At 49.9% G+C, this 27,681-nt stretch overlaps 2 protein-coding genes across 3 annotated transcripts in view; one reads left to right on the top strand and one right to left on the bottom strand.

Annotated features, from left to right (window-relative positions):
- Window positions 1-19,561, bottom strand: part of SLC27A5 (solute carrier family 27 member 5) — a 25,830-nt gene extending 6,269 nt beyond the window's left edge. Inside the window, exons 1-8 of the mRNA XM_077314087.1 lie at window positions 19,331-19,561; window positions 14,165-14,716; window positions 7,124-7,333; window positions 6,544-6,702; window positions 5,252-5,376; window positions 3,163-3,357; window positions 2,542-2,632; window positions 1,037-1,235 (exon numbers count right to left, since the gene is read on the bottom strand). Coding sequence (XP_077170202.1) covers window positions 1,037-1,235; window positions 2,542-2,632; window positions 3,163-3,357; window positions 5,252-5,376; window positions 6,544-6,702; window positions 7,124-7,333; window positions 14,165-14,642 — 1,457 coding nt within the window. The 5' untranslated portion in view covers window positions 14,643-14,716; window positions 19,331-19,561. The remainder of the gene's footprint in view (window positions 1-1,036; window positions 1,236-2,541; window positions 2,633-3,162; window positions 3,358-5,251; window positions 5,377-6,543; window positions 6,703-7,123; window positions 7,334-14,164; window positions 14,717-19,330) is intronic.
- Window positions 19,512-27,681, top strand: ZBTB45 (zinc finger and BTB domain containing 45). 2 transcript variants are annotated; one of them, XM_077314085.1, is made up of 3 exons: window positions 19,512-19,671; window positions 20,726-22,362; window positions 25,598-27,681. In XM_077314085.1, exons 2-3 carry the CDS (start codon window positions 20,832-20,834, stop codon window positions 26,134-26,136), a joined length of 2,070 nt encoding a protein of 689 aa, XP_077170200.1. In that variant the 5' UTR covers window positions 19,512-19,671; window positions 20,726-20,831; the 3' UTR covers window positions 26,137-27,681. The 2 variants fall into 2 exon arrangements, with proteins under 2 accessions (XP_077170200.1, XP_077170201.1); XM_077314086.1 differs by lacking the exon at window positions 19,512-19,671 and adding an exon at window positions 19,797-19,875.

The raw sequence follows: 27,681 nt of genomic DNA, 5'->3' as shown, positions 1-27,681 counted from the left end.
TGTGTTCTGATTGGTTCATTGTCATCTTCTCACTCAGGCAGGCTAAAAACTAGAATTGGCCTGAAAATCTGGAGACCAAAGGCTATCTCTAGGTTGGGAAATGCCTGGCGACTTTGGGGGTGGAGCTGGGAGTGGGTAGGAGTTGGGGTGGGAGGGACATCAGTGGAGTAAGATGCTATGGAGTCCACCCTCCCAAGCAGCCATTTTCTCCAGGGGAACTGATGTCTGTTGCCTGGAGATAAGCTATAAAACCAGGGGATCCCCAGGTCCTACCTCGGGACGGCCTCCCTACTAAAGGCTATCTTGGATTTTGAAAGGACTGAAGGCCTGCAACTATGAACTGCTGTACACAACACAGAAAGAAGCTTCAGCCGAGGCCTGTGTCTGCATGGCCGGGAGGGAGGGAGGAAGGAAGGAAGGTTTGGTTTTATATGCCACTTTTCACTACCAGAAGGAGTCTCAAACCGTCTTACAATCCCCTTCCCTTTCCTCTCCCCACAATTGACAAGACTCAGGACAGACACCCTGACTACTCAGTCAGAACAGCATTATCAGGGCCCTGCTGGCTGCATGTGGGGGAATGGGGAATCAAGCCTGGCATGCCAGATTAGAAGCCGCACTCTTAACCACTGCCATCCGAAGTAATGTCATTTGTTAATACACTGATTGGCACTGATTGGCACTGATTATTTTCGGAGCTGCTTGATTTGAAAGAATTGTGTTGCCTATTAATATACTGATTAATTGATATAGCTGAATTTCTTCTAATAAATAAATTGCATGTATATATTTTAGAGTCTGTTAGTTGCATGTACTTGAATCCAGAGGGTATAGCTTTTGATCACATGGTCTTGATCCAATTTTGGGCTCAGTGGGAATTGAGATTCCGGAAGGGAACTCAAAGCATATATCTGATTGAAAGTTCTCCTGGTGGGCCCAGATAGGACCTGGTGGCTTTGTAACAGGCAGTTAGCCCTAATAAGTTATTTGCAGGGGGACGCGCAAATCCCCACCCACAAAGTGTGGAAAGTCTCACCGGAAAGTATCTCCTATCCGGTCCTGGAAATACACAAAGTCTTCACGATCTATCCACAGGAGGTCTCCGCTATTGAAGTAGCTGTCGCCTTTCTTCCGGACGTCCCGGAGAATCTTGTCCTCTGACTTCTGCCGGTCCCCAGCATAGCCAGAAAATGGGATCCCACTTGTAATCTTGCCCACCAGCAAACCTGTCTCACCTGGGAAATCAAAAGGGAATCAAGTGGAGTCACACATGAATCTGCCTTACAGTGAATCAGACTATGGGTCCATAATGGTCAGTAGCATCTACACAGACTGCCTGAAGCTCTCCAGGGTCTCAGGCAAAGGTCTTTCATGTACCACCTGCAGGGTTCCTTTAACTGGAGATGCTGGGGATTGAACTCGGGACCTTCTGCATGCCAAGCAAATACTCTACCACTAAGCCACAGCCTCTCCCCCCATGCAGAGAGCCAAGGACAGGGCAACTCTCTCTTGAGTGTTTCAAGAACCCATTTATATGTTTTAAGACAGAGTAGGCCTGTCCTGTTTTGAGCTCGCAATAAGGGACTCAATTTTCTTTCGCTAGGTTGAAGATAACATGCACACTTCTCAGATGCTGGTGGAGGACAGCAAAATTGACAAATTATTGTTTTATATTTATTATATTTGTTAACTGCTGCTCTCAGACCCAGCTGGCTCGTGGTGGTGTACAACAAAGTTAAAATCCACACAAAAATACAGACAAGTATCATTAAACAAAAATGATGGCATAAAACCAATCTAAAAACCTCCCAGCTCCCCTCCCCTCCCCCATAATAGCAGCCATCACTGCCCACACCCGGGGGGGGGATCTACTGACGACACCCAGCCTATGGGCCTATGGGCCTATAGACCGTAGCAGACACACTGGCCCTGGCCACCAGGCACGTCTGTGAGCAGAGCGGCGGGCAACGGAGGGCGGCAGCTTGTAGGAGCTGCACCCTGGCTTCGCTGTAGGGGCTTCACTGGCCGCACGCTGATGGGGCCGGATTTGAAGTTGGGCACTTGCCAGGGGCCGGACACGCTCTACCCCCTGGCCAGTTTTCAAAATATTAAGAGGACCCATGGATGAGGATAAGTTTCTCACCCACCTGGAACGGCAAAACAAAAACAATGTAGAAATCCTACAGATAATATTAAATAAGCGAAACACTTCCCAGTAAGAGGGGCTGGATATCCCCTGGAATAACAATTGATCTACAGACTACACAGAAAACTTATTATCATTTTATTTTAAATGTTTATTCCTGGAGAAAGAGGTTGCTTTGGAAGGTGACCTCTACCCTATTGAGGCCCATCCTCTACCCTCCCAGGTATTTCCAAACCTAGAGCAATAGGCAACCCTATGCAAAACGTAGAAAGATAGCCAGGGTCATCTGCACTTGAAATGCATTCCAAAATGGGGCATCAAAGCCCAGAGGTTCCACAAACATGACAAGCCAGGATCCGGACTAGGCCAAGACCAGGCTCATTATGTTACCTTACCTGGAGCTACAGGGATGCAGTAGCCCTTCTCATCCCTCACAGGGTCACCTGTGTCAGGGTCATAGCGAATAAGTTCAAAATCTAATAATTTCTGAAAGGAAATAAATGAGAGGTGAAAATGTGAGCCCAAAGAAAGGGAAGGCGATCATAAGCCGCTTTGAGCCTCCTTCAGGTAGAGAAAAGCGACATACAAGAACCAACTCTCCTTCTTCTTCTTCTTCTGCTTCTTCTTCTTCTCTCTCCTTTCAACTGCAACCTGAATGTCAGCTGGACTTACCTAATACATTTAAGGTTGACTTGGGCAATATACTTCTTGGGAGGTTTGTTTTAATACACTCAATGTCACTCTTCTATGACTGGGCCAATGGTGCGAGATTAACCAAAATATCTCAATAAAAGTACAAGGGGGGGGATCTGGAAACCTTTCTCCTTGCATGCCCAGGTCCTGATCCAAATGAAGCTCATACACACCTGGGAACTGGGTTCCCAGCATGGACCTCCAGTCTCAGTCCCACACCAACTGCTGATGGTGGCCAAGATTTAACACATAGATTTTGCAGTGGTTGAGAATCAGCCATGAACAGTTACAGAACACAAACCTTCCTATCGAGTGCTCATTACCTTGGCAAAGAGGTTGACCCTTCCCACGGCTCCGACTTTCCCCGCGTAATTAACGAATCCGATGGTGCCCTCCGTAGCTCCGTAGAACTCGTAGATCTGGACGGGTCCAAATCGGCGTAGGAACTCCTTCCAGACCTCCATCCGCAAGCCGTTGCCAAACGCCTTTCGTACGCTGTGCTCACGGTCATTCTCCTTCTGCAGAGCGACAAGACCCAAGGACTGCTGCTGCACTTGCGACGCCTTAGAAATCGCTGCTTGTCTGCCCACTTCTCCTCCAAGTGAGTCAGGAAGGAAACTTTATAAAAGTAGGTTCATTTTATGATGAACTATGTGTAACTAATGTGGCAGAAAATGATCCACTGGGTTTTGTGGGAAAGACATTCTGACTTCAAACAAAGATGAAATCTGGGAGCTGTCCCTGGCATGAATGTCTCCCACTGGTTCAAGCCAAAATCCATGTATGGGGTGCCAGGCCTCTGCTATGGCTGGACACCTCCCACTGGCTGCTGCTCTTGCCTGCTACCGCTTGGAGTGGCAGCAGGAGGGTGGAAAAACCTCAAAACGTCAGCATCCTCTGCAGCCTGGAAGGAACTTAGGGTAGCTCTAGGAATCACCAGGAATGCTATGGTAAAACCAGCATTACCTGGTGATTCCTAGAGTTACCTTATGCCACTTACAGGTTTACTGCAGAAGGGTGGTGCAGAGGATGTAGCAGCCCCCCCATGTCCCTGCCAGTTGCCAGGGACAGCCAGTCAACCCTACCTCTTTACAATGATCCATCTTGTGCTACAAAACCACTGAGAGATAAACTAGATGAGAGATTTCTCCCACACGCAGCAGTCAAATGCTCCCCAAGTCATTTTGGGTCAGGGATATGGTGCAGGAAGTCTGAAGGTCCATCTTCCTCCCATGTTCTGGTCCCAATATAAACCAGGCCTTCGTTTCTACCAGTTTGGTCTGACTCTCAGAAGATCTACCAAGTCTTCCACCCCACCCCACCCCGACCCAACCCATGGAGAAATGCATCATCTACACCTATTGTATTCATTCCCCTGCAAGATCATCATTCATCCATAAGCGATATGCGGGGGTGGGTGGGCGGTGTCCCACCTCCTGTTCCAAACAGCTTTTCTGCTGGTGAAAAAGGAAGGGAGGGTCCCTTTTATCACCCAGAAAGGCTGTGATGGGGATTACAAGACCTTCATGAACAAAATCCTTGTAAGATTTTAGTATGGAGGGGAAGAGATTCAGCAGAAAAAGCAGGCTGGATCCAACACAAAGTCTATCTAAAGAATAAGCCTTCAATGCCCATTCAATATGAATTGGCCCAGTACTGAATCCACTGGTTCTATCTATCCTTCTACAGTATCTATCTGTACCCATCTGCTTGCCTGCCTCCCTCTCTGCCTGCCTGCTTGCCTGCTTGCCTGCTTGCCTGCCTGCCTGCCTGCCTGCCTGCCTGCCTGCCTGCCTATCTATCTATCTATCTATCTATCTATCTATCTATCTATCTATCTATCTATCTATCTATCTATCTATCTATCTATCTATCTATCTATCTATCTATCTATCTATCTATCTATCTATCTATCTATCTATCTATTCACCCACCCACCCATAACCCAATTGACTTCCAAATGAGTGGAGGCCTTCCCTAGCACCTCAGGCCCACTTATTTAGAGAGTGGAAGGATGGAATTCGGCATGCAAAACGCGTGGTATGCTATACAGCTATAGCTCCTTCTCAACTGAAAACATTTGGTTGGATCCAGTCAGCTTTTCCATGGTGACAAAGAAAGGTGAGAGCCCCCTTTGGTCACTCCAAAAGCTATACTGGGGATGCTCAGACCTGTACAAACACAAGCCATGTGATATGGTGGCTGCAATAATAAAGAGTATGAGCAAGATTTAGTGGCAAAACTACATGGAACCCTACGTAGGGAGACATCCTAGAATTCCATGGTATGATCTTGGCCCTGCTGTCAGGAATTTCCAATGCCTGTATCACCCACCCTGGTTGGGATTTGAACTCTTTGCATTGTTTTGTTCTCATGAAGTTGATCTGTTATTGTGAGCAATGTGTTCCTTACCGGTGGTGCATGGCACAGGTAGCGCATTACTTCTCCCACATACTGGATTGCAGAGATTTGGTACCGTCTACAGTCATCCCAGAACTGGGAAACAGAGAACTTAGACTTCAAAACACACGTACAGCCTTATGGGAAGAAAGAGAGAATTTGGGAGTGGTGACATTGCAAGCACACCGAGAAGGGAGGGAAAAAACTTGAAAACCAAAATTAGTAACTGCAAATGAAGCTCTGGCATTGCTGTCGATGTTGTCCCTCCCCCAAGTCTGAAGTGCTAAAACTGGTCAAAGGTGGATAGACAGGAAGGCTTTCAGGAGCATAACAAGGGGGATACCCAATCAATGCCCTATGGGGCCAGATGTTGCTGATAATGTGCACAACTGGTCCACCCACCCCACCCAGAGCTTAACTCTGGAAAAGAATAGGAAAGCTGAGATTTGGGGCTAGAGGAGAAACTTTCTGCTTGCCTCCAATTTTGCCAATATCTCCGTCTATATCCCATTTTTACCCTCCCTTTCCTCTCCAAGGCACTTAGGGGATGCATATGTTGCTCTTTTCTCCACTGTTTATCCTCACAACAATCCTGTGGGGTAGGCTGGGGTGAAAGAGTGGGACTTGCCCAAGACATACAGCAAGCCTCATGACTGGGTGAGATTTGGAACTCAGATTTCCCAGCCCAATATGCTAACCACTACACTACACTGGCTCTCAGTCAATCAGAGGGCATTAGGTGGTTATGGTTCAATGCTAGAGGAGAAGGGCTGATACAGTTTCACAGATATGAGCCTAGGAGAAGGATGGCGGCAGGAGGGAAGGCACTGTGGCATAGCTCTATCGCGTCAGATCTCAGAAGCTAAGCAGGGCTAGAACACACAAAACCAATGACGGGAGGGAAAAGGGGCACGTTATAGGCTAATCTCATCAGATCTCCCAAGCTAAGCAGGGTCAGAACTTGGAAGGGAGACCACCAAGGAAGACTCTCCAGAGGGAGGCCGTGGCAAACCACCTCTGCTTCTCACTTGCCTTACAAGTCTCTTGCTGGGGTTGTCATAAGTCGGCTGCAACCTGACGACATGAACAGATGGCACACACTGATGCACGCACGCACCCATGAGGAAGGTGACTGATCTTGAGCAGAGTTCTCTCACACTGGAGAGAAAGGGGGCAAATCTCCCGGCTCCCTCCCTTCTCACCCTTCCTTCTGAAACTGCTGATGGGCCTCTCTACCAAGTATTTTCTTACTAACCAGCGTCAATTCCTGAGCATTTAGGCCTCCATGGACTTGCGATACGTACCAACTTCCAAGCTTCCTCCGATCCCCAGCATAAGTCCAGCCGTGTGGTACAAGGGGAGTGTGACGTAGACAATGTCCTTGGAAGAGAGCCCACACAAGCGGAAGACATCGCTCACATGCAGCAGCCTTTTGTGAGTGATGATGGCCGCTTTGGGGAGCCCTGGAGGCAAGCAGAGAAAGAAAAGAGGAGCTCTTAGACTTCCCTAAGCAAGAATCGGGAAGGTGCTTTCTTTTTCTACCCACAGATTCCAATGGGTAGCCGTGTTGGTCTGAAGCAGCACAATAAAATCAGAGTCCAGTAGCACCTTTAAGACCAACAAAGATTTATTCAAGGCGTGAGCTTTCGAGTGCTTGCACTCGAAAGCTCACGCCTTGAATAAATCTTTGTTGGTCTTAAAGGTGCTACTGGACTCCGATTTTATTGTTTTTCTACCCATGTAACAATTCCGGGACGTCTACTGCGGTGGCACTCCCCGGAGAGTTAAAAGTTGGCCTCTTATGAGAGATGGTGAGAGATTTTCAAGCACAGGATCCTTCAGTTCTTCCCCCTTCATTGTCCCCTCACATTTCTTCCCCCTTACCTGTGGTTCCAGAGGTGAAAATATACAAGGATGCAGATTTAGGGTCGATGTTAGCTCTGAAGGAACGCGGGATGGGCTCAACAGAGCTGGATTTGATCTGTCCCAGTAAGGCCTCCGTCCCCTCGGTGGGGGAATCGTGGCTCAGATAGAAAACTCGAATCCCTTCCTTCCTGAGGCTGGGCAGGATGTCCTCGATGGCCGTTTTGAAATCTTCAAAGGAGGAAAAGAGACAAGGGGTTTGATGGCGCTGCATTTTGTTCTTTTTTGTGAACCCATCTGCCACACTGAAAGGAAAACCCTAAATTCGATAAACAGAAAAAATAGGACCCCCACTCCCTTAGAGAGCCAGTTTGTTGTAGTGGTCAAAGAGGGACAGCCTCTACTCTGGAGAGCCAGGTTTGATTCCACAACTCCTCCTGGGTGACCTTGGGCCAATCACAGTTCTCTTTGAGCTCTCTCAGCTTCATCTACCTCACAGGGTGTCTGTTGTGGGGAGAGGAAGTGCAGGTGATTATAAGCTGCTCTGAAACTTCTTTGGGCAGTAAAAAGTGAGGTGCAACCCTCCCCCAGCTCTTCTTCTCTTCTCTGTTCATCCTGGGGCTGACTGAAGATACCTGGTCCACAGGTAGGCATCCTGTTTCCGATCCACTGGGGCAATGGTCTTCTTGGTGGTTGCCACTGCCTTCTCATACCAGCTCCCAAAGAGGTTCATGCCCTGCAGGGTCTATGACAGGGGTAGTCAAACTGTGGCCCTCCAGATGACCATGGACTACAATTCCCATGAGCCCCTGCCAGCGGTCTCTGGCAGGGGCTCATGGGAATTGTAGTCCATGGACATCTGGAAGGCTGCAGTTTGACTACCCCTGGTCTATGAGGATTGCACAGGGCACGCAAGGCTGCCTTTTTTGGTGCAGCATTTAATAAACCAAGCTAGCAGTCTATCCAGATCTGTTCCAGAGCAGACGACTGCTTGAATTTTAATCAGAAACTGTTTGTGTTGTCCCTTTGTAATTAAAGGTGTGATGATGTAGTCAGGTTTTAATTTCAGTTTAATGCTCTGCTGGTCATTTTCTGTGAACCGTCTCTAGAGTGCTCTGTTGAGGAGAGGGGGCAGATTATAAAGCCAACCAACAGACAGTGTTAGATCAAGTAAAACCAGCCAGCATAGTTCAGAGAAGGGCTGCTTCCCTCTAACAATATTTCTTCATTGCATGTCACATGGACAGTAGAGCCAGGAAATCGGAGGATCGTCCGGCAGCCAGGCAAGAGACGTCCGAAGGTGGTTTTGCCTCTAGTGATCCTAGGAGGAACGACTACCCAAATCCTTGGAGTTCTCCCCTCCAAATAATAGCCAGGGTCGACCCTGCTTGGCTTCCAACATCTGATAAGATGAGGCTTAAATGCCTGGAGAAGAGGAGGTTGAGAGGGGACAGGACTGCTGCCTTGAGGTTTCTGAAAGGTTGCCACTTAGAGGAGGGCAGGAAATGGTTCCTGTTGGCAGCAGAGGAAAGGACCCACAGTAATTGGTTTAAACTACATGAATTATATTAGCTAGATATGAGGAAAAAAATTTCACAGAGTAGTTCAGCAGGAGGTGGTGAGCTCCCCCTCACTGGCAGTCTCCAAGCAGTGACTCGACAGATAATTATCCTGGATACTTTTAGGCTGATCCTGCACTGAGCAGGGGGTTGGACTAGATGGCCTGTCTGGCCCCTTCAAACTCTATGATTCTATTATTGTATTTGGTTGGGCACTGTAGAAAAGGGAATGCTGGGACAGATAGTCGCAAAGGTCATCGTGACTTAAACAGATGGGGACACAGTGTAATAAACCTACAATAAAGCTCTGTGTACACAAGATAACATTGTGAAAAATACAGAGTGAGATCAAGAAAGCCTCACAGTTATATCAATATAATATATAATCATCCCATAACAAATAGTGAAAGCACAATACATGAAAACCAATGCAACAAGCCAATCATATATATAACTAGCAGTAAAGCCCGTTGTATATCTGAATGCAACGAGTGCAAGGCCACCCCCCTCCTGCCCCGGGCAGGCCAGCCAAGATGGCCTTGGCGGAGGCCTTGCCAGGCCTTTTCAGGGCGGGGGGAGTGCTGGCAGGCAGCCCGCTCCTCCTCCCGCCACCCAGGCAGCTCTACCAAGGCCTGGGAAGACTGTGGCTGGAGCTGCTCAGGGTGGCGGGATCACTGGCAGGTGCTCCGTCCCCCCTCTCCCCTCCAGCCCACAGTCTCAGGCCCTACACCCTCCCTCCCAGCTCCTGCTTACTGGGCTGAAACCCCTTCCAAATGGAAGAAGTTGGAGGGTGATGCAACCAGGAGTGGGACATTCTTCTTGATTGGCTGTTCATTGGACAGACGGCCAATCAGGAATGGGGCAGCATGGACAGCTGACCTGATTGATGTTGGGTGGTGAGTCCCAGCTCCTCTCAGCACCCCTTACCAGCTTTATTAATGGTTACAGATTATAGATAAGAAAAATGAACAAAATTCAAAACAAATATGGTCTAAGAAGGGTAACAATCTCTAATACATGTGTGTATATGATTTCTGGATATGACACATGTTTCAAGGACGCTTCCTTGGCCATGCAATGTAAGAAAATCCCTTTGATGTTCCTAAATCAGCATAGTGCCATAATGTGTCAGAAAATCCCATGGATTTCTGCCATGATTCAGTAGTTTGAGTCTTGTTCTGATTTAATGCTTTGCCATTCCTCATTTTCCCTCCTCCCTCCCATGGCCATTTGGTCTCCCTCCTTCCCGTCATTTCTCTCCCATAGTTGTTATCAAGATGTTGCGACTTCCTTGACACGATATTGCTTTATGTTCCCAGGAAGGGGGCACCTCTCCTGAACTCTATATGTGTTCACCAGTGATTGTAATTTAGTCCTATACTTTATGTGTAATATCTTGCTCTACGCTAATAAAGAAACTTTTCCAAAGAAGGTTTGCTTTTCTTGGAGTAAACGAAGAACCTCACATAATGGAGACCCCCCCCCTTTAGTAGACAAACTGGCAACAATATCTTCTGCCAATATGCTATGAACAAAAGAAGATTAAACAGAGCTCATAAATTTTTCAAGATATGCATGGCACATTGCCTATCATGCTTTTTTGGGGGGACAACTGTTTGCTATTGGATAGTGATCATATATTATTATATGGATATATACTATGCTTTTCTGATTTTCCCCTGTGTCATCTTCTGAATACAGAACTTTATTAAAGGTCAAAGTCAGCCTAGGGCACCAAAAAGACTTGGGCCAGCCCTGGGATGGTCACCATACCAAGTAAGGTGGAGATGTAGCTCACCTAATAGTAAAGGATGGGAACCCCTTGTTTGGAAATCTTGCAGAAATTTTTTAAGCCATCTGATTAAATTCACCAGATAGCAATAAACTTTAGCAAAGAATAAGGAAAACCAAAAAGTGAGAAGAACAATAAAAATGGCAGTTAAACAAGCAATGTTATTAAGAGAATAAGGTGGGAGCCTTTGATCGCTAATAGAAGAAGAAGAAGAAGAAGAAGAAGAAGAAGAAGAAGAAGAAGAAGAAGAAGAAGAAGAAGAAGAAGAAGAAGAAGAAGAAGAAGAAGAAGAAGAAGAAGAAGAAGAAGAAGAAGAAGAAGAGTTGGTTCTTATATGCCACTTTTCTCTACCCGAAGGAGGCTCAAAGCGGCTTACAGTCGCCTTCCCATTCCTCTCCCCACACTCTGTGGGGTGGGTGAGGCTGAGAGAGCGCTGATATCACTGCTGGGTCAGAACAGTTTTATCAGTGCCGTGGCGAGCCCAAGGTCACCCAGCTGGTTGCATGTGGGGGAGCGCAGAATCGAACCTGGCATGCCAGATTAGAAGTCCGCACTCCTAACCACTGCACCAAACTGGCTCTGATAACTGGCAGTTTGGTCTCTCCCTGTGTTTTTGAAAAGTACACTGAATTCCAGGGGATTGATTGGCTGTTTTGACAAAGGATTATCATTGACTGTATTTGGTTGTGACACAATCTACTGATGTAACAGAATTGATTTTTGCTCTATATTCCCTGTCATGTAAGGAGATCATAGTCTGACAAAGAGTGCTTGAATAAATCTTTGTTGGTCTTAAAAGTGCTACTGGACTCTGATTTTCTCGTTCCTTGAAGTCCACTTTCAAAAGGCCAGCAGAAATGAATACTTTCTAGAAACATCTTTGAAATATTCTGGAACTTAATGTATATGGATGCATATATGTTGGTAGTCTTCAGTAAATACTTGAAAAAGGTATTAAAGTATAAAGGATTGGTTCACCTGTGTGTGAGCTGCATTATTCACAACAGAGCTCTGTAAAATGCAAAGTAGGCTGCTAGGGTTTGTACTGTTAAGTGCCTACTTGATTGTCCATCGCATTCAATAAAGTCTAGAAGTTACACAAAATATGTTGACTAGGTCCTCAAATATTCGAAGATCTACTGCTTTTATTCTCCCTCTAACAGTCAAAGCAAGTGTTTGGCTTTTGAGCTGTCGAAATAGGGCTGATGAAATAAAAAACTATACAAACTCTGGGTAACCTAGCCTTTGACCCTCTTTATGACAGATTTCATGAATCCCTCCCTCCCTCACCCCATCCGTGAACCTTAGCTGACTTATGGTGTGTGAGGAGAGAGAGAGACAAAGAGAAAGATGTGAGGTTTTCAGCTCTGGAAATACCTGCAGATTTTGAGAGTGGGGCCTGAAGAGGGTGAGGTTTGGGGAGGGACTTCAGTCCACCCTCCAAAGCAGCCATTTTCTCCAGGTGAACCAACCTCTGTTGACTAGAGATCAATTATAATCCCAGCATAACTCCAGCCACCCCCTGGAGGTTGGCAACCGTAGAGAGATGGTAAACAGTGAACCCAATAAAACGCAAAAGCTGGTATGCCTAAGCAAAGTTCAAACTTATACAACAGGGCTCTATAGTCTCTGGCTCCACAGCCAAGTGCGGTTCAGTTTTACAACCAAATATGATTTTTCATATGAAGAAAATTAAGATATATTGCGTGATGAAACATCAGAGGTGCACAGTTGCCTAGAAATCCATGCATGAGTTTATGACGGTGCACTAAGCTATCTCTTGTGTATATTCATGAGCTTGCGTTGAAAGGCCTTACCTGTGCTACTTTATAATCCTTACCACAGTTCTAATATTTTGGAAATCACCCTGTGGGCGGAGCGCTGACCGGGACACTATCAGGTGTCCGGCCTGCACTTCCAGCCCCACACAGCTTTGCTGGGCGCGACCATATTGGGCCAGCCCCTGGAGCGCCCACCTCCAGAGCCCGGACCAATCCAGATGAGCCCAGCAAGGCTGCCCGCGACCGGAGACACCGAGCACAATGCCCCATGGACACAGCCCTAGGTACGCATGCCGATGTGGCCATGCGATCCAGGGTCTGGGTGCTCACGTCGGGGAACTCTGCCCTGCCTTGGAGCATGTGCTCCACGTGTCTTGGAGCATGTGCTCCATGTGCCTTGGAGCATGTACTCCACGTGTCTTGGAGCATGGCGGCGGGCCCGGCTGGGGTGATTGGCCTGCAATTTCAAGATCCTGCACACTGGGGCCACAGCAAGGCAACAGTCTGCGGCGCCGAAAGCGCCTGTATCAGTTCCTCACCATGCACACCTTCGCCGGCTTGCTGCGCTCCAGCCCACACACTCCAGCACCAACATGCAGAATCACCCCACCCAGCGCCTACTCACCTCTGCCCTGCATTCTCCGCTCCGCTAATGAGCCCGACGCCCCACCTTGACTCTCCGTGCCCCTGCTGCTCCCTCCACTAGCACCCCCTGCATTTAAAAACGCAGCGGCTTAACGGCTAGTTATAATAATATTAATAATAACAACTACAGTATTTGCTGGCATATAAGACTACTTTTCCCCCCTGAAAAACATGCCTCCAAGTGGGGGGGTCATCCTATACACCGGGTGCACTTCAGTTGGGATAGACATAGCTGCCCATAGTGGCCCATAGTTCCATAATGTAATGTAACAAACTCTATATTTTGAGTGGAAAAGTTGGGGGGTCGTCTTATATGCCCAGTCGTCTTATACGCAGGCAAATACGGTACTACTTTCTTTTTATGTCCCACCCATGTGGAGACAGCAGAAATTGTATGGATCCAGCTGTCTGCCGTCAATAACGTTAAGATCACGCTAATGATATTAAATACTATATTTTCAATAAAACAAATGGGCCTTTCTGACACTGGGCTCTTCGTCGATCTGGTGCTGCGAGGAGTTAGAACTGAGCCCAGGAGCACCCGAGAGGCTAACAAACATTTCAAAAACTCGCCCCCTGAAGGTCTTGTTGGTCTCTAAGGCCTCAAATCTAACTGTTCTGCCGCAGACTAACACGTCTGACCTCTGAAACTGCTTCAAATGTTAATATTGAAAGACAAAAAGGTAGTAGACACCTGTCTACAAGAGAAGCACACGCCTTTCCACAATTCTACAAGAATTTGCTGTCAGTATGCTGTGGCTGATTTAATGTTTTATGTAAATTGCCCTGAGCCTCAGGGGAGGGTGGTATATAATAAAGAAATTAAATTAAATAAACACTGTGCCTGTCCCACACTGTCAGCAACACCGCCAAACTTAGCAGAACTAATAAAACACCTGCTTATGCCTAGAGTCTGGCTACCTGGCATCCAAAGTGGGAATTCTGCAAAAGTGAACTTAATTAGCAGCTTTTCCCCAGTGCTCAAAACGGAACTTTGGCATCCCGCTGTCGTGTCATGAATTGGAAAAGATGCATCAGGGCTGCTCAGAGACAAGAAGACAACCTGTTCTTTTATACCCCACTTCACCTTTCCCTTCCTCTCCCCACAACAGACACCCTGCGAGGTGTTTTACATCGTAATAAAAACAAAGCCAATCCAAATCAATTAAAACATTCCATAATAAGACACAGGAGCCTAACCCAATAAAATCTCTGTTAAGAGTAGCAGAGATGTGGCACAATTCTTCCATTTCGGATCTCCCACCATGCACATAGCTCCCCTTACCTGGAGTTGTCAGTAGCACCTTGGATTCGCAGGAGCTGAGGGCGTGCAGCAGAACCTTGCCTCGGACGTTATAGTTGATACATGCCATGGCACAGCTGATCTTCGCCAGGCCCAGCCAGACCCAGAGGTAGGCAGGGCAGTTCTTCAGGAGAACAGCGGCTGTTTCCCCTTCTTTCAACCCCACCTGGCCCCGGAACACTCGGGCCGCCTGGTTGCTGAGCCTGTCAATGTCTCGGTAGGTATAGACCTCGTCTTCAAAGAGAATTAGGGCCTTTGTGGGGTGCTTCTGGACTTTAGTTAGAAACAGGTCTGCCAAGGTGAAGGTTGGCTTGCGCTGGAGACGCCTGGCGCGCCTGACTTCCAGGTAGAGGCCCCATAAAAATATCTTCAGGTCCAGCCAGATGTAGGGGAAGAGACGATTTCCCACGAGGGGCAAGAGGACCACAAGTCCCAGAAGAACTGTGTACACGTCCAGCATGACTGAGATGATCTTACCTCAGGAGCATGCCTAAGAGAATGACCTCTCCTCAAGCTCTGTGCAGCGCTGTTGTGCTGTGCAAAAGGCAAAGATCAAAAATACATGTGGGCAGATCTCTCTCTCTCTCTCTCTCTCTCTCTCTCTCCCCGTAGGCTGATCTGAGGAAAGCCTTCCCTTTAGTAAACGTTAACCTGAGCTTCAGTTGGCATGGGGCCAAGAGAGGTGACATCCACAGTAGGGGAGCCTGCTTTTCACTACCCAAAGGTGTCCGAAAATGGTTTACAAACAGCTTCCTCTCCTTGCAACAGACACAACAGAGAGCTCTGAGATCATTGCTCTGCATGAACGGCTCTATGAAAACGGTGGCTGGCTCAAGTGAAGGAGAAGTAGAGATTCAAACCTGGTTCTCCAGATTAGCCACTGCTCTTAACCACTACACCACGCTGGCTCTCAGCTAGCGTTACTTGGGAAAGGAGTTAGTTTTTATACCCCACTTTTCACAGCCTGAAGGGCTTACAATCCCTTCCCTTCCTCTCCCCGCAACAGACACCCTGTGAGGTAGGTGAAGCTGAGAGAGCTCTGAGAGAACTGTGACTGGCCCAAGGTCAGTGCTAGGGATGCCAGACTCCAGGCGGGAACTGGGGATTCCTTGGAATCACAGTTCACCTCCAGACTATAGAGCTCAGTTCCCCTGGAGGAAACGGATGCTTTGGAGGGTGGGCTCTGGGGCATTGTACCCTGCTGAGGTCCCTGGCCTCCCCAGGAAATCCACTGGGTGACCTTGGGCAACTTACTCTCTCTCAGCCTAGCCTACCTAGCATGGGTAGTCACTGAGGCCCTCCAGATGTCCATGGACTACAATTCCCATGAGCCCCTGCCAGCAAATGCTGGCAGGGGCTCATGGGAATTGTAGTCCATGGACATCTGGAGGGCCGCAGTTTGACTACCCTGTTTGGGGAGGAGACGAGGCCCAGCAAAGATATGATGCCACAGAGTCTCCCCAATGCAAAGCGGCCATTTCTTCCAGGCGAACTGATCTCTGTGGTCTGGTGATCCGGTAATCCCATACAGAAGCTTGCTGGGTAGTCTTGGGCCACTTGCACAGTCTCAGCCTGACCTACTTCACAGGATTCTTTTGATTAAATGGAGGGGGGGGTGGAATACTGGAAGCCATTGTGGGTCCCCTTTAAGGAGAAAAGTGGGGCTTAAATGATGTAAATAAAAACCTATCGTCCAGTATCTTGTTCTCTTGCAAAATTCACCCTTGACCAATGTGTTCAGCTAAGGAATATCGCTTTTCTGATCTTCTGATTCAAGATGAGCTGGGGGACGGATCAATTAAGGGTTGCCAGCTCTGGCTTCGGCACTATCTGGAGATTTGGGAGGTGGGCTCTGAGGAGGGTGGGGTTAGGGAGGGGAGGGACTTCAATGGGATAAGAAATCCACCAACCAAAGGAACCCTTTTCCCCAGGGGAACTGGAGATCTGTTGTAATAGTGGGAGAGTTCCAGCCACCAGCTGGAGGTTGGCAGCCCTAGATCAGCTGCTGGTTTCTCTGAAAGTGAGAGGGACCATTTTTATTGTTCCTGTTGCTTCTCTGTCCCAGTAGTCCACAATGATGGTGTTCACATCCTGGGTTGGGTCCAACCAGCTTTCCCACTGGTCGAAGAGGAAGAGTCCCCCCCCCGCCCCTTGACCAACCCAAAAAGCCAATGTTAGGGGCTACAAGATCTGCATGGACCAAAGCTCTGGGGATGGGGGCTGTAGAATAGAGAGGAACTGGTGTCATGAAAACCTTTTCCTGATCATCATTTCTAATCAAGCCTCTATTGAAGTCCCAAGAGCAAGCTGGCAATTCCTGTTGTTCCTAACCAGTTGGCCACATTCTTTCAGCGGCAGAGCATGGGGAAGGTGACTGCCAATTGCAGGATTGCAGGAAGGTGGCTGCCAATCATCTGTGAAGTACAGGCATTTGTCTCCCTCCTATTGCACGATCCTAGAGCTGAGAAGGACTCAATGTACAAGCCAAAGTGCAAGAGCCAAAGGTCTCTTGGCTTGTAGCCATAGCTCACGGCATGCTGACTTGACGGACCAACCTCACGGATATCAGCCCAGCCCAGCCCAGCCTGTTTTGTGTACCTTTTTGTTTCTTGCTGCACTACGGTTGTTGGGTTTTTTTGAAAGCAGGCAAGAAACATGCTAAAGAAATAACCCCTAATACTTGCAGATAACTTTACCAAATTCAGAATGCCAAACTGAAGGCAAACTTATGCACTGCTTTACTGAGCAGAAGTGGCCCTGACGATACGGGGTGGGGGTAGGGTGCACCCATCTTCCCATTTGATAGAAGACCAAAAAGGGGGAGAGGAAACTGGTGTTGCACAACATCATGACATCACTCCCAGTTGTGTACTCAAAAATGATCTCATCGTGTTATACAATGTTCTAGGGATTTCCCAAAATGCATGAGAAACAAACAAACAAACACAGATATTTGGGAAATTCCTAGAGAGTTGCTGCTGCCATGACAACACTTCTGGGCATAAATGAAAAATAAATATTTTATTTGTATACTGCCCATTTCCTGGAAGGCTCAGGGCGGTTGAGTTACACAAGACAGTTCTACAATCTCAACTATTGTTTTATGGCATCCTCTATACTTTATTGTACTCTTTGATGATAACACGGGGCTTATTTCCATTTATGTCTGCACTAGATGTGATTGCTATCATCAGGAGACATCTACGCACATAAAAAATATGGGCTCTGAATTATTGTGCAGGCTGCTGAGTGAGCAGATTCTACTGTCTAATATGCACCAGGGAGGGTTGGCATAGCATTGTGGAATGCACTTCCAGAGCCTAGGCCCCTTCCCAATGGTTGAGGGAGGAAGAGTAGATATTTGTCCCGTTTAGGAGCCGCACATGGGATATTCTTAGACCAGGGGTAGGCAAACTGTGGCCCTCCAGATGTCCATGGGCTACAATACCCATGAGCCCCTGCCAGCGCATGCTGGCAGGGGCTCATGGGAATTGTAGTCCATGGACATCTGGAGGGCCACAGTTTGCCCACTCCTGTTTTAGACTGTTGGGAACCCGGACTCAACTTGTTAAAAACGTATTCTGTAGTTTCCCCTTCAGACTGTGGCGTTTTGATTCACTCCAAGGTTTCCACTTTCAGATTCTGAGCCTAGTGCAATACTTTGCTAATGCAGAAAGCAAGAACTCTCCATCTGGAATGTAGGTCAGATATGCTGTACAAAACAAAGGGCCTAGTGTATCTGGTGCACACTGAATAGGATGAAAACAATTAGGCAGCCTACTTCCCTAGGTAGGGTTGCCAGATCCTCCCTGACTACTGGGAGGGGATTGGGGGGTAGGGTTGCCAGATCCAGGCTGGTTAACTCCTGGAGATTTGGGGATGGAGCCTGGGGAGGACAGTGACATCAATGGGGGGAGATGCCACAAAGCCCCCCCTCCAAAGCATCAATTTAATCCAGGGGAACTGATCTCTGTAGATTGGAGATGAGCTGGAATTCTGAGGGATCCTCAGGCCCCACCTGGAGGCTGGCATCCCTATACCTAGGGGACACAGGAAGAATTTATGCGCTGGCTACAGAAGGCTTGGAAACAGGGTTAAGCTAAGGTGCCACTAATATTGATTTCTATGCCTGGAGAAACTCTTCAATCTCAAAAAAAAAAAAAGAGTTCAGAGAGGTTCTTCTCTGTCCACAGCTGCAAAAGATTGTTCTAGGAAGCATTTCAAACCAGCAACAGGTTACTGTTGCTAAGAAGAGTTAAGTTTTGGCTCACCACAGACATAAGCAGTTAGGTGTTTGCGGGCAGCCGGTTCCCCTTGGAGACCAATGGCCACTTTTGCTTTGCTTACAAATGCACAGATGGAAGCAAAGGAGAATGCCTACGGTTCCACCATCCAGCATCATATCCAATAGAAAGTGATCCTACAGAGATCCCCAAGTTGCTTCAGTCAACTCTCAGCTGTGTCTTGCCTGCTCTGTAGCCCTGTAAGGCTATTCAGGGCTTTTTGCAACCCAACTGCACTTAAGGGAAAGCACTATGTGCAAACCTCTCGATGCTCACAGTCACAGTTTGTGCAAGCCGGTTTTCAATATATGAGAACTCATGCCAGTGGCAAGTATCAGAGGCTGGAAAGTAAGTCTGCTGCCCTGTCCTTTAAAACGGGGGTAGTCAACCTGTGGTCATCCAGGTGTTCATGGACTACAATTCCCAAGAGCAAACGCTGGCAGGGGCTCATGGGAATTATAGTCCATGAACATCTGGAGGACCACAAGTTGACTATCCCAAAAAACAGTGCCTGTGGATGTGGATTGAACGCAGCGCTATCTCCCACCCCCCCCCCCCCATCTAAAAGTCATCTGGAGAGGCGGCCGTGGGAACGCGCGCTGATCTGGCCCTGAAACGGCTCTGCCTGGGCTTGCGCTCTCCCTGCAACTCCTCCAAGGCTCCCGTCCTGAAAGCAGACCGCGGCGCGCCAGAGGGATCTGGTTCAAGAGGGACCCTCCCGAGCAGCCGCAGGGGCGATCCCCGCCGAGCCCCTCCGCTCCCACGGCTGTGCTTCTACCCCCACCGCCGGGGAAATCTAAGTGCGCCTACTCGGGAGTAAGCCGCGCTGGGTTTGGCTGGCGGGCGAAAGGGCTGCGGCGCTCACCTGGGAGGAAATCTCACGGAAGTTAGTGGGGGGGGGGTCGTTCTGAGCCCGCCCTCGCCGAGCTGGTTGCCCGGGCAACCGCGTGGGGGGCGTACGTCACTTGACAGGCGGCTCGAGCAACCGCTGACGTTCGCCTCCTCCGGGTCACCCCTTCGCCTCCGTTATTCCGGAAGAGGGTTCCTTCTAGGAGCGCCTCTCTGTGGTCGAGGCGGGCGAATGGGCCTCGGGCGGCCCTGCGCGGAAGTGGCGTCAGCAGCCGTGGGCAGGGGAAGGAAACGTTTGCGGGAAAAGGTCACTGGGACGCCGGAGGTGGAGGGAAATCCTGACGGGAGACCGAGGAGGTAGGGAGAAGGGCCCCGCCCCCAGCCCCGGTCGTGAGCCACGCCCATTCGCCGCTTGCCACGCCCCCGCAGAGGCCGCCTCCCTCGGCTCGTCGGTGGTCGCGTGACTTGGCCGGTGGGGGGGGGGGAGCTCGGACGCCTGGGGGGTGGGGAGTGACCCGCCGCTGGATCTCCTGGGATGAGTGCGCACCTACTGGCAGGAAGGTAGCTTCTCTGACCATGTGCAGAGTGCATGTCGCCTCTCAAGGGTCCGGCTTCGTATTTGAGGTTAGGGCTTCTTGGACACAAGCTGTGGCTTTTGGCCAAGGTGGAGCCTCAGCATCTTCTGTACTAAGATTTAGGCCTGGTTCATTCCTGCAAGAGAATCAGACAGGAGAATCCTAAATCCTATTGCATGGACTGCAGGCTGTGGTGGATGGACATGGGTGCCAGCTAGCTGGCAGAAAAATGCAGGTTTTGTATGCAGGAATTGGTAGTTTGATGCCTTCCTTGGATGGACCTAAATAGCATCATCTCATCATGCCACATAAGAAGCGTCAGGTGCCTCAGATTGGCTCTCGCTGATTGACTTGCTCCCAACCCTAGCGAGGGCACTTGCCCACTGAGTGCCAAACAGAGGCTCCCCTTCCATTCTCATGCTCCTCCATGCTATTTTATTTCTCTTGTTCGTCATGTGATAGGCTCCTACTGGGGACATGAGCAGAGAATTTGGAGGGTTTTTCACCCTTCTGTGCTTTAATATCTTTTAACATCTAAGTCCATTGAAGGCTGCTGTTGAAATCTGAAGCTTATACAATGTTCTGTGTCAATCCTGTTGGTCGTAATAAACAGTATTACATGGCGTTCCTTCTTAGTTTTGGATTCTGAACGGACCAATATTGCTCTGCAACTTCTTTTATTTATTAGAGAACAGGACACTAATAGCAGTATCATAAGTGCTGAAGCAGTGCCTTTTTTTTTTTTAAACCTGGATGTCAGATAAGAGTTTGCTATTACAAGGTAAACCATCCTGTATTGTAGCTCTGTTCATTTCTTCCCCTGGCTTTCATTTCAGGCTTTGTTGGAGATCGTTCTGCCCTTGACGACACCACCCCGTAATGCTCTCTCTTCTGTTGAGGAATCAAGAATCCTGGACACCCTAGGGTGGAACACAGGACATCATGGCTGAAGCCGTCCATTACATCCATCTTCAGAACTTCAGCAAGTCTCTTCTGGAGACCTTGAACGGGCAGCGTCTGGGTGGACACTTCTGCGACGTGACGGTGCATATCCAGGAGGCCACCTTGCGTGCCCACCGGTGCGTGCTGGCTGCCGGCAGCCCCTTTTTCCATGACAAGCTGCTGCTGGGCTACTCGGAGATCGAAGTTCCCCCTGTGGTGCCCAGCCAGGTGGTTCGGCAGCTGGTGGAGTTCATGTACAGTGGCTCTCTGGTCGTAGCCCAGTCCGAAGCTCTGCAGATCCTCACGGCCGCCTCTATCCTGCAGATCAAGACTGTCATCGATGAATGCACCCAGATCATCTCCCAGAGCCGCAGCCCGAAGCCTCCGACTGGCCCCGCATCAGTACCCCTCTCCCTACCCAGGGTTCTGCCTGCCAAAGCCCAAGAGCAACCCCCTAAGGAGGCTATCGGTGGCGTCTCCCGGCCTGGGGACCTTGAGGCTGCCCACCTTGAGCCTCCCAAGCTGCTCTGCGCTTCAGAGGTGCGCTACAAGCTGCGTGACCTGCTGTCCTCCCAGCACAGGGAGGCTAGAGCAGCCACCTGTGAGGGGGGCCTGAGTGATGGGGAGACGGGGGCTTCTTACCTGCACCCCGCCGAGGCAACGACCAGCTGCCACAGCCGGAAACAGCGCCAGCCAGTGAGGCTCCAGCTCTCTGAGACCATGCCTGTAATCATCAAGGATGAGGAAGAGGGAGACGGCGAAGGCAGGGAGGGGGTGGCTGCCGAACAAGAGGCCAAACTGAGCTGCTTTGCCGAGTGCAGCGGGAGCGGGAGCTTCCCCACTGGCTACGGTGACGAAGCGGCAGCAAAGGGTTCTGAGAGCCCCAGCGGGGCCGGCAGGAAGGAGAACATCCACTTGGACTACACTGCCTCCGAGGGCCAGGATTTCTTTGGGAACCAGGATGTGTTTTCGGAGTCCTTCATCCCGACCTGGCAGGGGGAGGAAAGCGGCGAAGAGGCCGCCCCGTCGGCCACGCGGGACAGGGAGAAGTTCCGCTCAGACTGCAGCTTGGAGGCTTCCAACTTGAGAAGCCTGGCGGGGGAGTTCAAGTCGGACTTGGGCGGCCCTTCCGCGGCCTTCCCGCCTCGCGGCAGCGGCAGCAGCGGGGGCGGTGGGGGGCTGACTTTTGTCTCCTCCCTGGGCATCCAGCGGGAGCTGAAGGCTGAGGTCAGTGGCGCCAACACGGCAACCAGCACCACCAGCATCTTCCAGTTCCACCTCCCCCAGCCTGGCGGTGTGGCCCAGAGCTTTTACAGCATCCAGCAGCAGCAGCAGCCGCAAGAGGCGGGCGCCAGCAACATGGTGCAGCTCAGCCCCAGCTCCATGGTCCCAGGCCCCCTGCATGGCGGAGAACAGCAGAGCCAACAGCCGGGTCCCTCCCGCTGCTCTGAGCCCTCCTACCAGTGCAGCCATTGCCAGAAGACCTTCAGCTCCCGCAAGAACTACACCAAGCACATGTTCATCCACTCTGGTAACAGCCGCTGGGCATGCTTGTGGGAGGCGGTGGTGGGGCGGGGGGTTCTGGGAAATAGCAGTAATAGATCCTTCGGGGCGGCTTTCATGAGTTTGGCTTTCCTAAATGCTTGGTGTGGTGGATAAACAAGGACTGGGCAGGAGAGGGGCGTGCTGGGCAAAGGAAGGAGGGTGGGCATCAATTTCCTGCACTTTTGATGAGCTTCATTTCAGAAAAGGATCGGGTGCCTTCTCTCACTTCAGGGTCCTTCAGGCTTCTGGGATCAGCCATCAGGGTCCTTCGGGCAGGCATACCTGCAGAGATGTTCAGGTGGGACAGAGAAACTTCCCTTCAAGCAGCTTAGAGAGATGTTTTCTCCGAGGATAGGGGCATCTCTTGCTGACAAGGGGTGTGCCCACCCGTGCTTGAGACGGGCTTTAGAATTGTCTAAAAAACATTTTTTTCTCAGATGCCCCCTTGATTAACCATTTATTTAGCACTTTACAAAACATAATTTGTTTGGTTTTAGCATTGAGAGTGAGGTCAGGCTTGGTTTGATCCAGAACCCACTTGTTTGTCTTTTTATCTGTCATTGTGGTCTAAGTTGTAGCGGGGCAGTTGCCGCACATGCGCGTTTTCGCCACTCGCTGTGGGGGGGAGGCAGGTGCGGCCGCTGGCGGCCCAGTACTATGGCCTTTGCGGCCCTGGACCGGGGGTTGAGGACCCCTGCTCTAATTGTCGATTTTCTGTGTTTCTCTCACGCTTTCCTGTTATCTTTTTTTTTTTGGTAGGATCTTCTATTTTCACTATATTTATACCGCATGTTTCTCTCCTATGAGGACCCATTGGCTTAGTGGTCCCCAACCACCGGGCCGCGGCTCCCCCCCCCCCCCCCCGCAGTAAAAAACTTCCCAGGCCACAAGCTTGCGGCCCGGCAAGCTTCTTACTGTGGGAGTGGGGGAGAGGGAAGCAGGGCCGTGCACGCGCAATCGCCCTCCCTGCTGCTGCCGGTCCCCAGCCTGAAAAAGGTTGGGGACCACTGCATTGGCTGACAACATTCTCCCCTTCTTCATTTTATCCACACAACTGCTCTGGTTAGGCCGAGAGTCCATGTCTGGCCCCAGGTTACCCAGAAAACATAAAACAGAATGAGGATTTGAGCCTGGGCCTCTCAGATCCTCTTTGGACAGTTTCACCACTACACGGCATTGTGAATGAACATAGCACCTTTGCTCCCCAGGGTGAAAGAAACGGTGCCTTGTTGCCCATCTGGCTTGCGTCAGTGCCATCCTCCTTGCGTTTTGTTGTTGGGGTCCATCAAGTCGTTTCCAACTCTTGCTGACTTTCTGAACCATCCAACTGTCTGCAGTCATTTCTTTAAGCTTTTGTAAGGTGAATCCACTTAGGTCTTGGACTCTATCCATCCACCATGTTCTTTGTCTGCCTCTCCTGCTTCCTTCAATCTTACCAGTCGTAGTCATTTTTTTCTGATCTGTAATCTCCTTGCCTGAGTCACCACAGCTGCCGTCCCTACCCCGCCCTCCCTCCCAGGACCACTAAAGGGCCTTTACTGGTATTTAAAACAAATTGGTAACTGATAGATCGCTTTTGTATGGTTACAGAAATCCATGGGTGTCATTTAAGTGCTGAGGTCCTAGGAAGCAGAAAAATGGGGATAGAGGTTTAAAAGCATTTTAATCTGCCAGGCAAGTTGATTGCAGAAACAAGTCTGAAAATGTCACATCTAACTGAGTGTGGGCTATGCAGTTATAGAAGAAGAAGAAGAGCTGGGTTTTTATACCTGGCTTTTCTCTACCAGGAGTGTCAAAGCGGCTTACAGTTGTCTTCCCTTCCTCTCCCCACAACAGACACCCTGTGAGGTGGGTGTGGCTGAGAGAGCCCTGATATTCCTGCTGGGTCAGAACAGCTTTATCAGTGCTGTGGCGAGCCCAAGGTCACCGAGCTGGCTGCATATGGAGGAGGAATGGGGAATCAAACCCGGCTCACCAGATTAGAAGTTGGTGCCCCTAGCCACTACACCAACTGGCCCTGGTTACATAATATCTGATATTACATAATACATCTATCCCCTTTTTTTATTCTTGTGCTGAAGAAACCTAATGGAGAGTCCTGGAACTACCAACCCTGCTGGTAGTTTTGGGATGTTTTGATTTGTCAACATTGTATTTCATGACAATTGCCTTTAGCAACAGAAAAAAATATATATATCCTCAGGTGCATTTCTACTTTTACGATCTGAGGGACTTGGCAAGACATCTAGCATTTCCATGTGCCTCAGTGAGCAGGAGAACTGGAACTAACTGGCTTTAGCCAAGAGTTCATAGGCCTTTAATGGCAAACATTGGCTTAGATGACGGGCTATTGCCCAGAAGCATTAGAGTCAATCCAGGGAGTTATTCCACTGATTAAAAGGGGAGGGGAGTCCTGTCTGACCAACCAAAAAGGCTGTGCTGAGGAGCATGGACCCTCCATGGACAAAAGCCAGGTGGGACAAGGGCTATAGTGAAAAGGAGAACTAGGCAAAGCTAGCTGGAGCCGACCCCCATGGTTTATTTTTAACTCTGGTTGCTTTGCAGAACTGGGTTTCAGCCCCGAGCTGACTGCTCAGATCCAGGCCAGCCTTGAAAAGAATATTTCTGTCTCCTTTGCTCTGGCCTCTGTAGTTGGGGAATGTGCTCTGGCAGCTCCAGGAAATGAGCCAGGGATTAAATCTGGACCTCTGTGTCTGCTTGTCATGCAAAATCACGGCGAGGCGACTTCGGAAAAGGGTTTCAGACCTTGGTTTGACAGACTCGTTGGACTGACCTGCGTGAGGACAAATTAAATGAAATTGATTCACAGTTTTGCATTATGTGGCAAATAAATCGTGATACCGATATAGTATTGAAACCAGCGCGTATAACCAACCAGTTTTACTACTGGAGAAAAAGGGAGTGTCCATATTGACCTTTTAACAAGATTGAGGGGGGGGGGGATCGTGGGACTTGCCTTGACAGAAGCCATGTGAGACAGGGGGCTGTATTAAGGGGACAGTTGAGCAGAAAATTTGGCTGGATCCAACCCAGTGTCTATATTCTTACGTTGTATTTAAGCCCATTGAGTTTCAGCCTGTACTCCTTAGAGAATTTTAGCTGCCATTTTATGTTCTCAAAGGCGGGATGTTGCTTCTGTCCAACTACTGAGGCAGATACTTCTGCTGGGTGCTGACCTTCTGCCTTCCTTTCTCCGGCAGGCGAGAAGCCCCACCAGTGCAGCATCTGCTGGCGCTCCTTCTCACTGCGAGACTACCTGCTCAAGCACATGGTGACCCACACGGGGGTGCGCGCCTTCCAGTGCTCCATCTGCTGCAAGCGCTTCACCCAGAAGAGCTCCCTCAACGTCCACATGCGCACCCATCGCCCCGAGCGCTTCCAGTGCTGCATTTGCAACAAGTACTTCTCCCACCGCACCCTGCTGGAGCGCCACATGGCCACCCACACCGCTTGGAAAGGCGGGCAGCCCGAGGCCCCGGGGGCCATAGCTGCCCCCGCCGCTGACTGGAAGGACAAGCCAAGCATCACGGCCGCCGCTGCTGAGGGGGCCATGGCCGCCACGTGGAAGACAGGGGAGCCACCTTCCGAAAGTGCCATCGCCGCATGGAAAGCGGGGGATCCGGTCTCCGGTGAAGGCAGCCTGGTGGCCTGGAAGGGGGAGGCTGCTGGGGAAGGGCCGGTTGCAGCTTGGAAGGGGGACCCGGCAGCAGAGGCATCCATACAGACTCACACAGCCTAGGAAGGCCTCTTGGGCCACTTCACGAAGGGACCTTCCCAGTCCTAACTCTGCAGCCAGGCAGCATCAAGGCGTGCCTTGAGTCATTGACACGGTCGGGGGGGGGGGGGGGGGCTTGGCGTCCTTCAAATGAAAGGGTTCCCGATGCGGAGCCAAGACTTCTCCAGTTGCAAGGCAGCCTTCTTCGGGATCCGGGAGAAGGAGGGGATGGGGGGGTAGGGCTTGTCAGGTTGGGGAATGCATGGAGATTTGGGGATGGAGCCTGGGGGGGACAAGGACCTCAGTGGGGTATAAGGCCATAAGGTTCTCCCTCCAAAGCATTTTCTCCAGGGAAACTGAGCTATAATGCCCCGGGAAATGCCGATCACCACTTTGGGGTCAGGGGACAAATTTCCTCCAGGCCAGACTGACCAGAGATTTTGGGGCAGGGGGGATTGTTTTTGCATGGAATTGGGGTCACTGTGGGTGGGCATGTAGTTGTGAATTTCCTGCAATCTTCGGGGGGCTGAACTAGATGACCCTGGAGGTTCCTTCCAACTCTATGACTGATTCCCGGTGAACACCCAGGTCCCACCTGGAGGCTGGCATCCCTGTCTGGGAGGCTGGATGGGGCATCTCTCATTATTAGCAAGGCTTGTAGCCATCCTACACGAAGGTTATCTCGTGCTATCCACATGACACCTCAGTAATTTAGGCAAAGGAAGAGTGACTGCAACTTGCCCAACACCTTTCAGGGCTGAGTAGGGATGTTCAGCCACGATCTTTCCAGGCCATAGTCTCCACTACGGAGACTTGGTAGATGCTGTGGCCAGAATCAGGGACAGGACGACATATACATCAGATCCACAGCAATGTTAGCGACGCCAGTGTAAAGCTACCACATACCCTATCCTTGCATTTAGGATCAGAAATACCTAAAAATTGAGATAAGTTTTTTGCAAAGCATAGGAGTATTGTGCTAGCAGTCTTAAAGCAGCACCTGAGACACATTCCTCCACCAAGGGCAGGATCTGAAGCAGCATCCAAGAGTTTTGTCCCCATCTTATTTTTATCCGCATAACCACCACAACCCTGCGAAGAATGTGTGCTTGGCATAAGGTCGGCCAGTGAGTTCCCGTGGCAGAGTAGGGATTTGTGCCTGGGTCATCAACAGCGTTTGCTGGCAGGGGCTCATGGGAATTGTAGTCCATGGACATCTGGAGGACCACAGGTTGACTACCCCTGATCTAGAACCTAGTTTGATCCTCCAGCTGCTGGCTCAAGCAGCGACACACTAAAGCTGTGTCTGCTGAGGATAAAGGCCTGAGGGTGGCTTGGAATTAGGGTTGTGCGTGGTAGCGTCCAAATGGGCCATTCCAGGCCGATTGGGACACCACCACGCACAACCCTACTTGGAATTGGGCCCCCAAGCGCCTGTTAATTGAGTTAAAACCAAAATAGAATCCCAGGAGCTCTTGGTGTATTGTCTAGAAAAGCTGACCTGGACCCTTTCTTCCTGATATGGCAGGCCATATTTTTTAACTATCGGAGCTTTTAACGTGGAAGGGT

This window comes from Paroedura picta, chromosome 16 (assembly GCF_049243985.1).
Source record: "Paroedura picta isolate Pp20150507F chromosome 16, Ppicta_v3.0, whole genome shotgun sequence".
Taxonomy (NCBI): domain Eukaryota; kingdom Metazoa; phylum Chordata; class Lepidosauria; order Squamata; family Gekkonidae; genus Paroedura; species Paroedura picta.
Note: the sequence above shows the minus strand (reverse complement) of the source record. Positions and strands in the feature narration are given on the sequence as shown.

Excerpts from the sequence above, each read along its gene's own strand:
- ZBTB45 (XM_077314085.1), top strand. The coding sequence starts at position 20,832 with ATGGCTGAAGCCGTCCATTACATCCATCTTCAGAACTTCAGCAAGTCT. Across the intron at positions 22,363-25,597 it reads GCACATGTTCATCCACTCTG|GCGAGAAGCCCCACCAGTGC; the intron begins GTAACAGCCGCT and ends TTTCTCCGGCAG.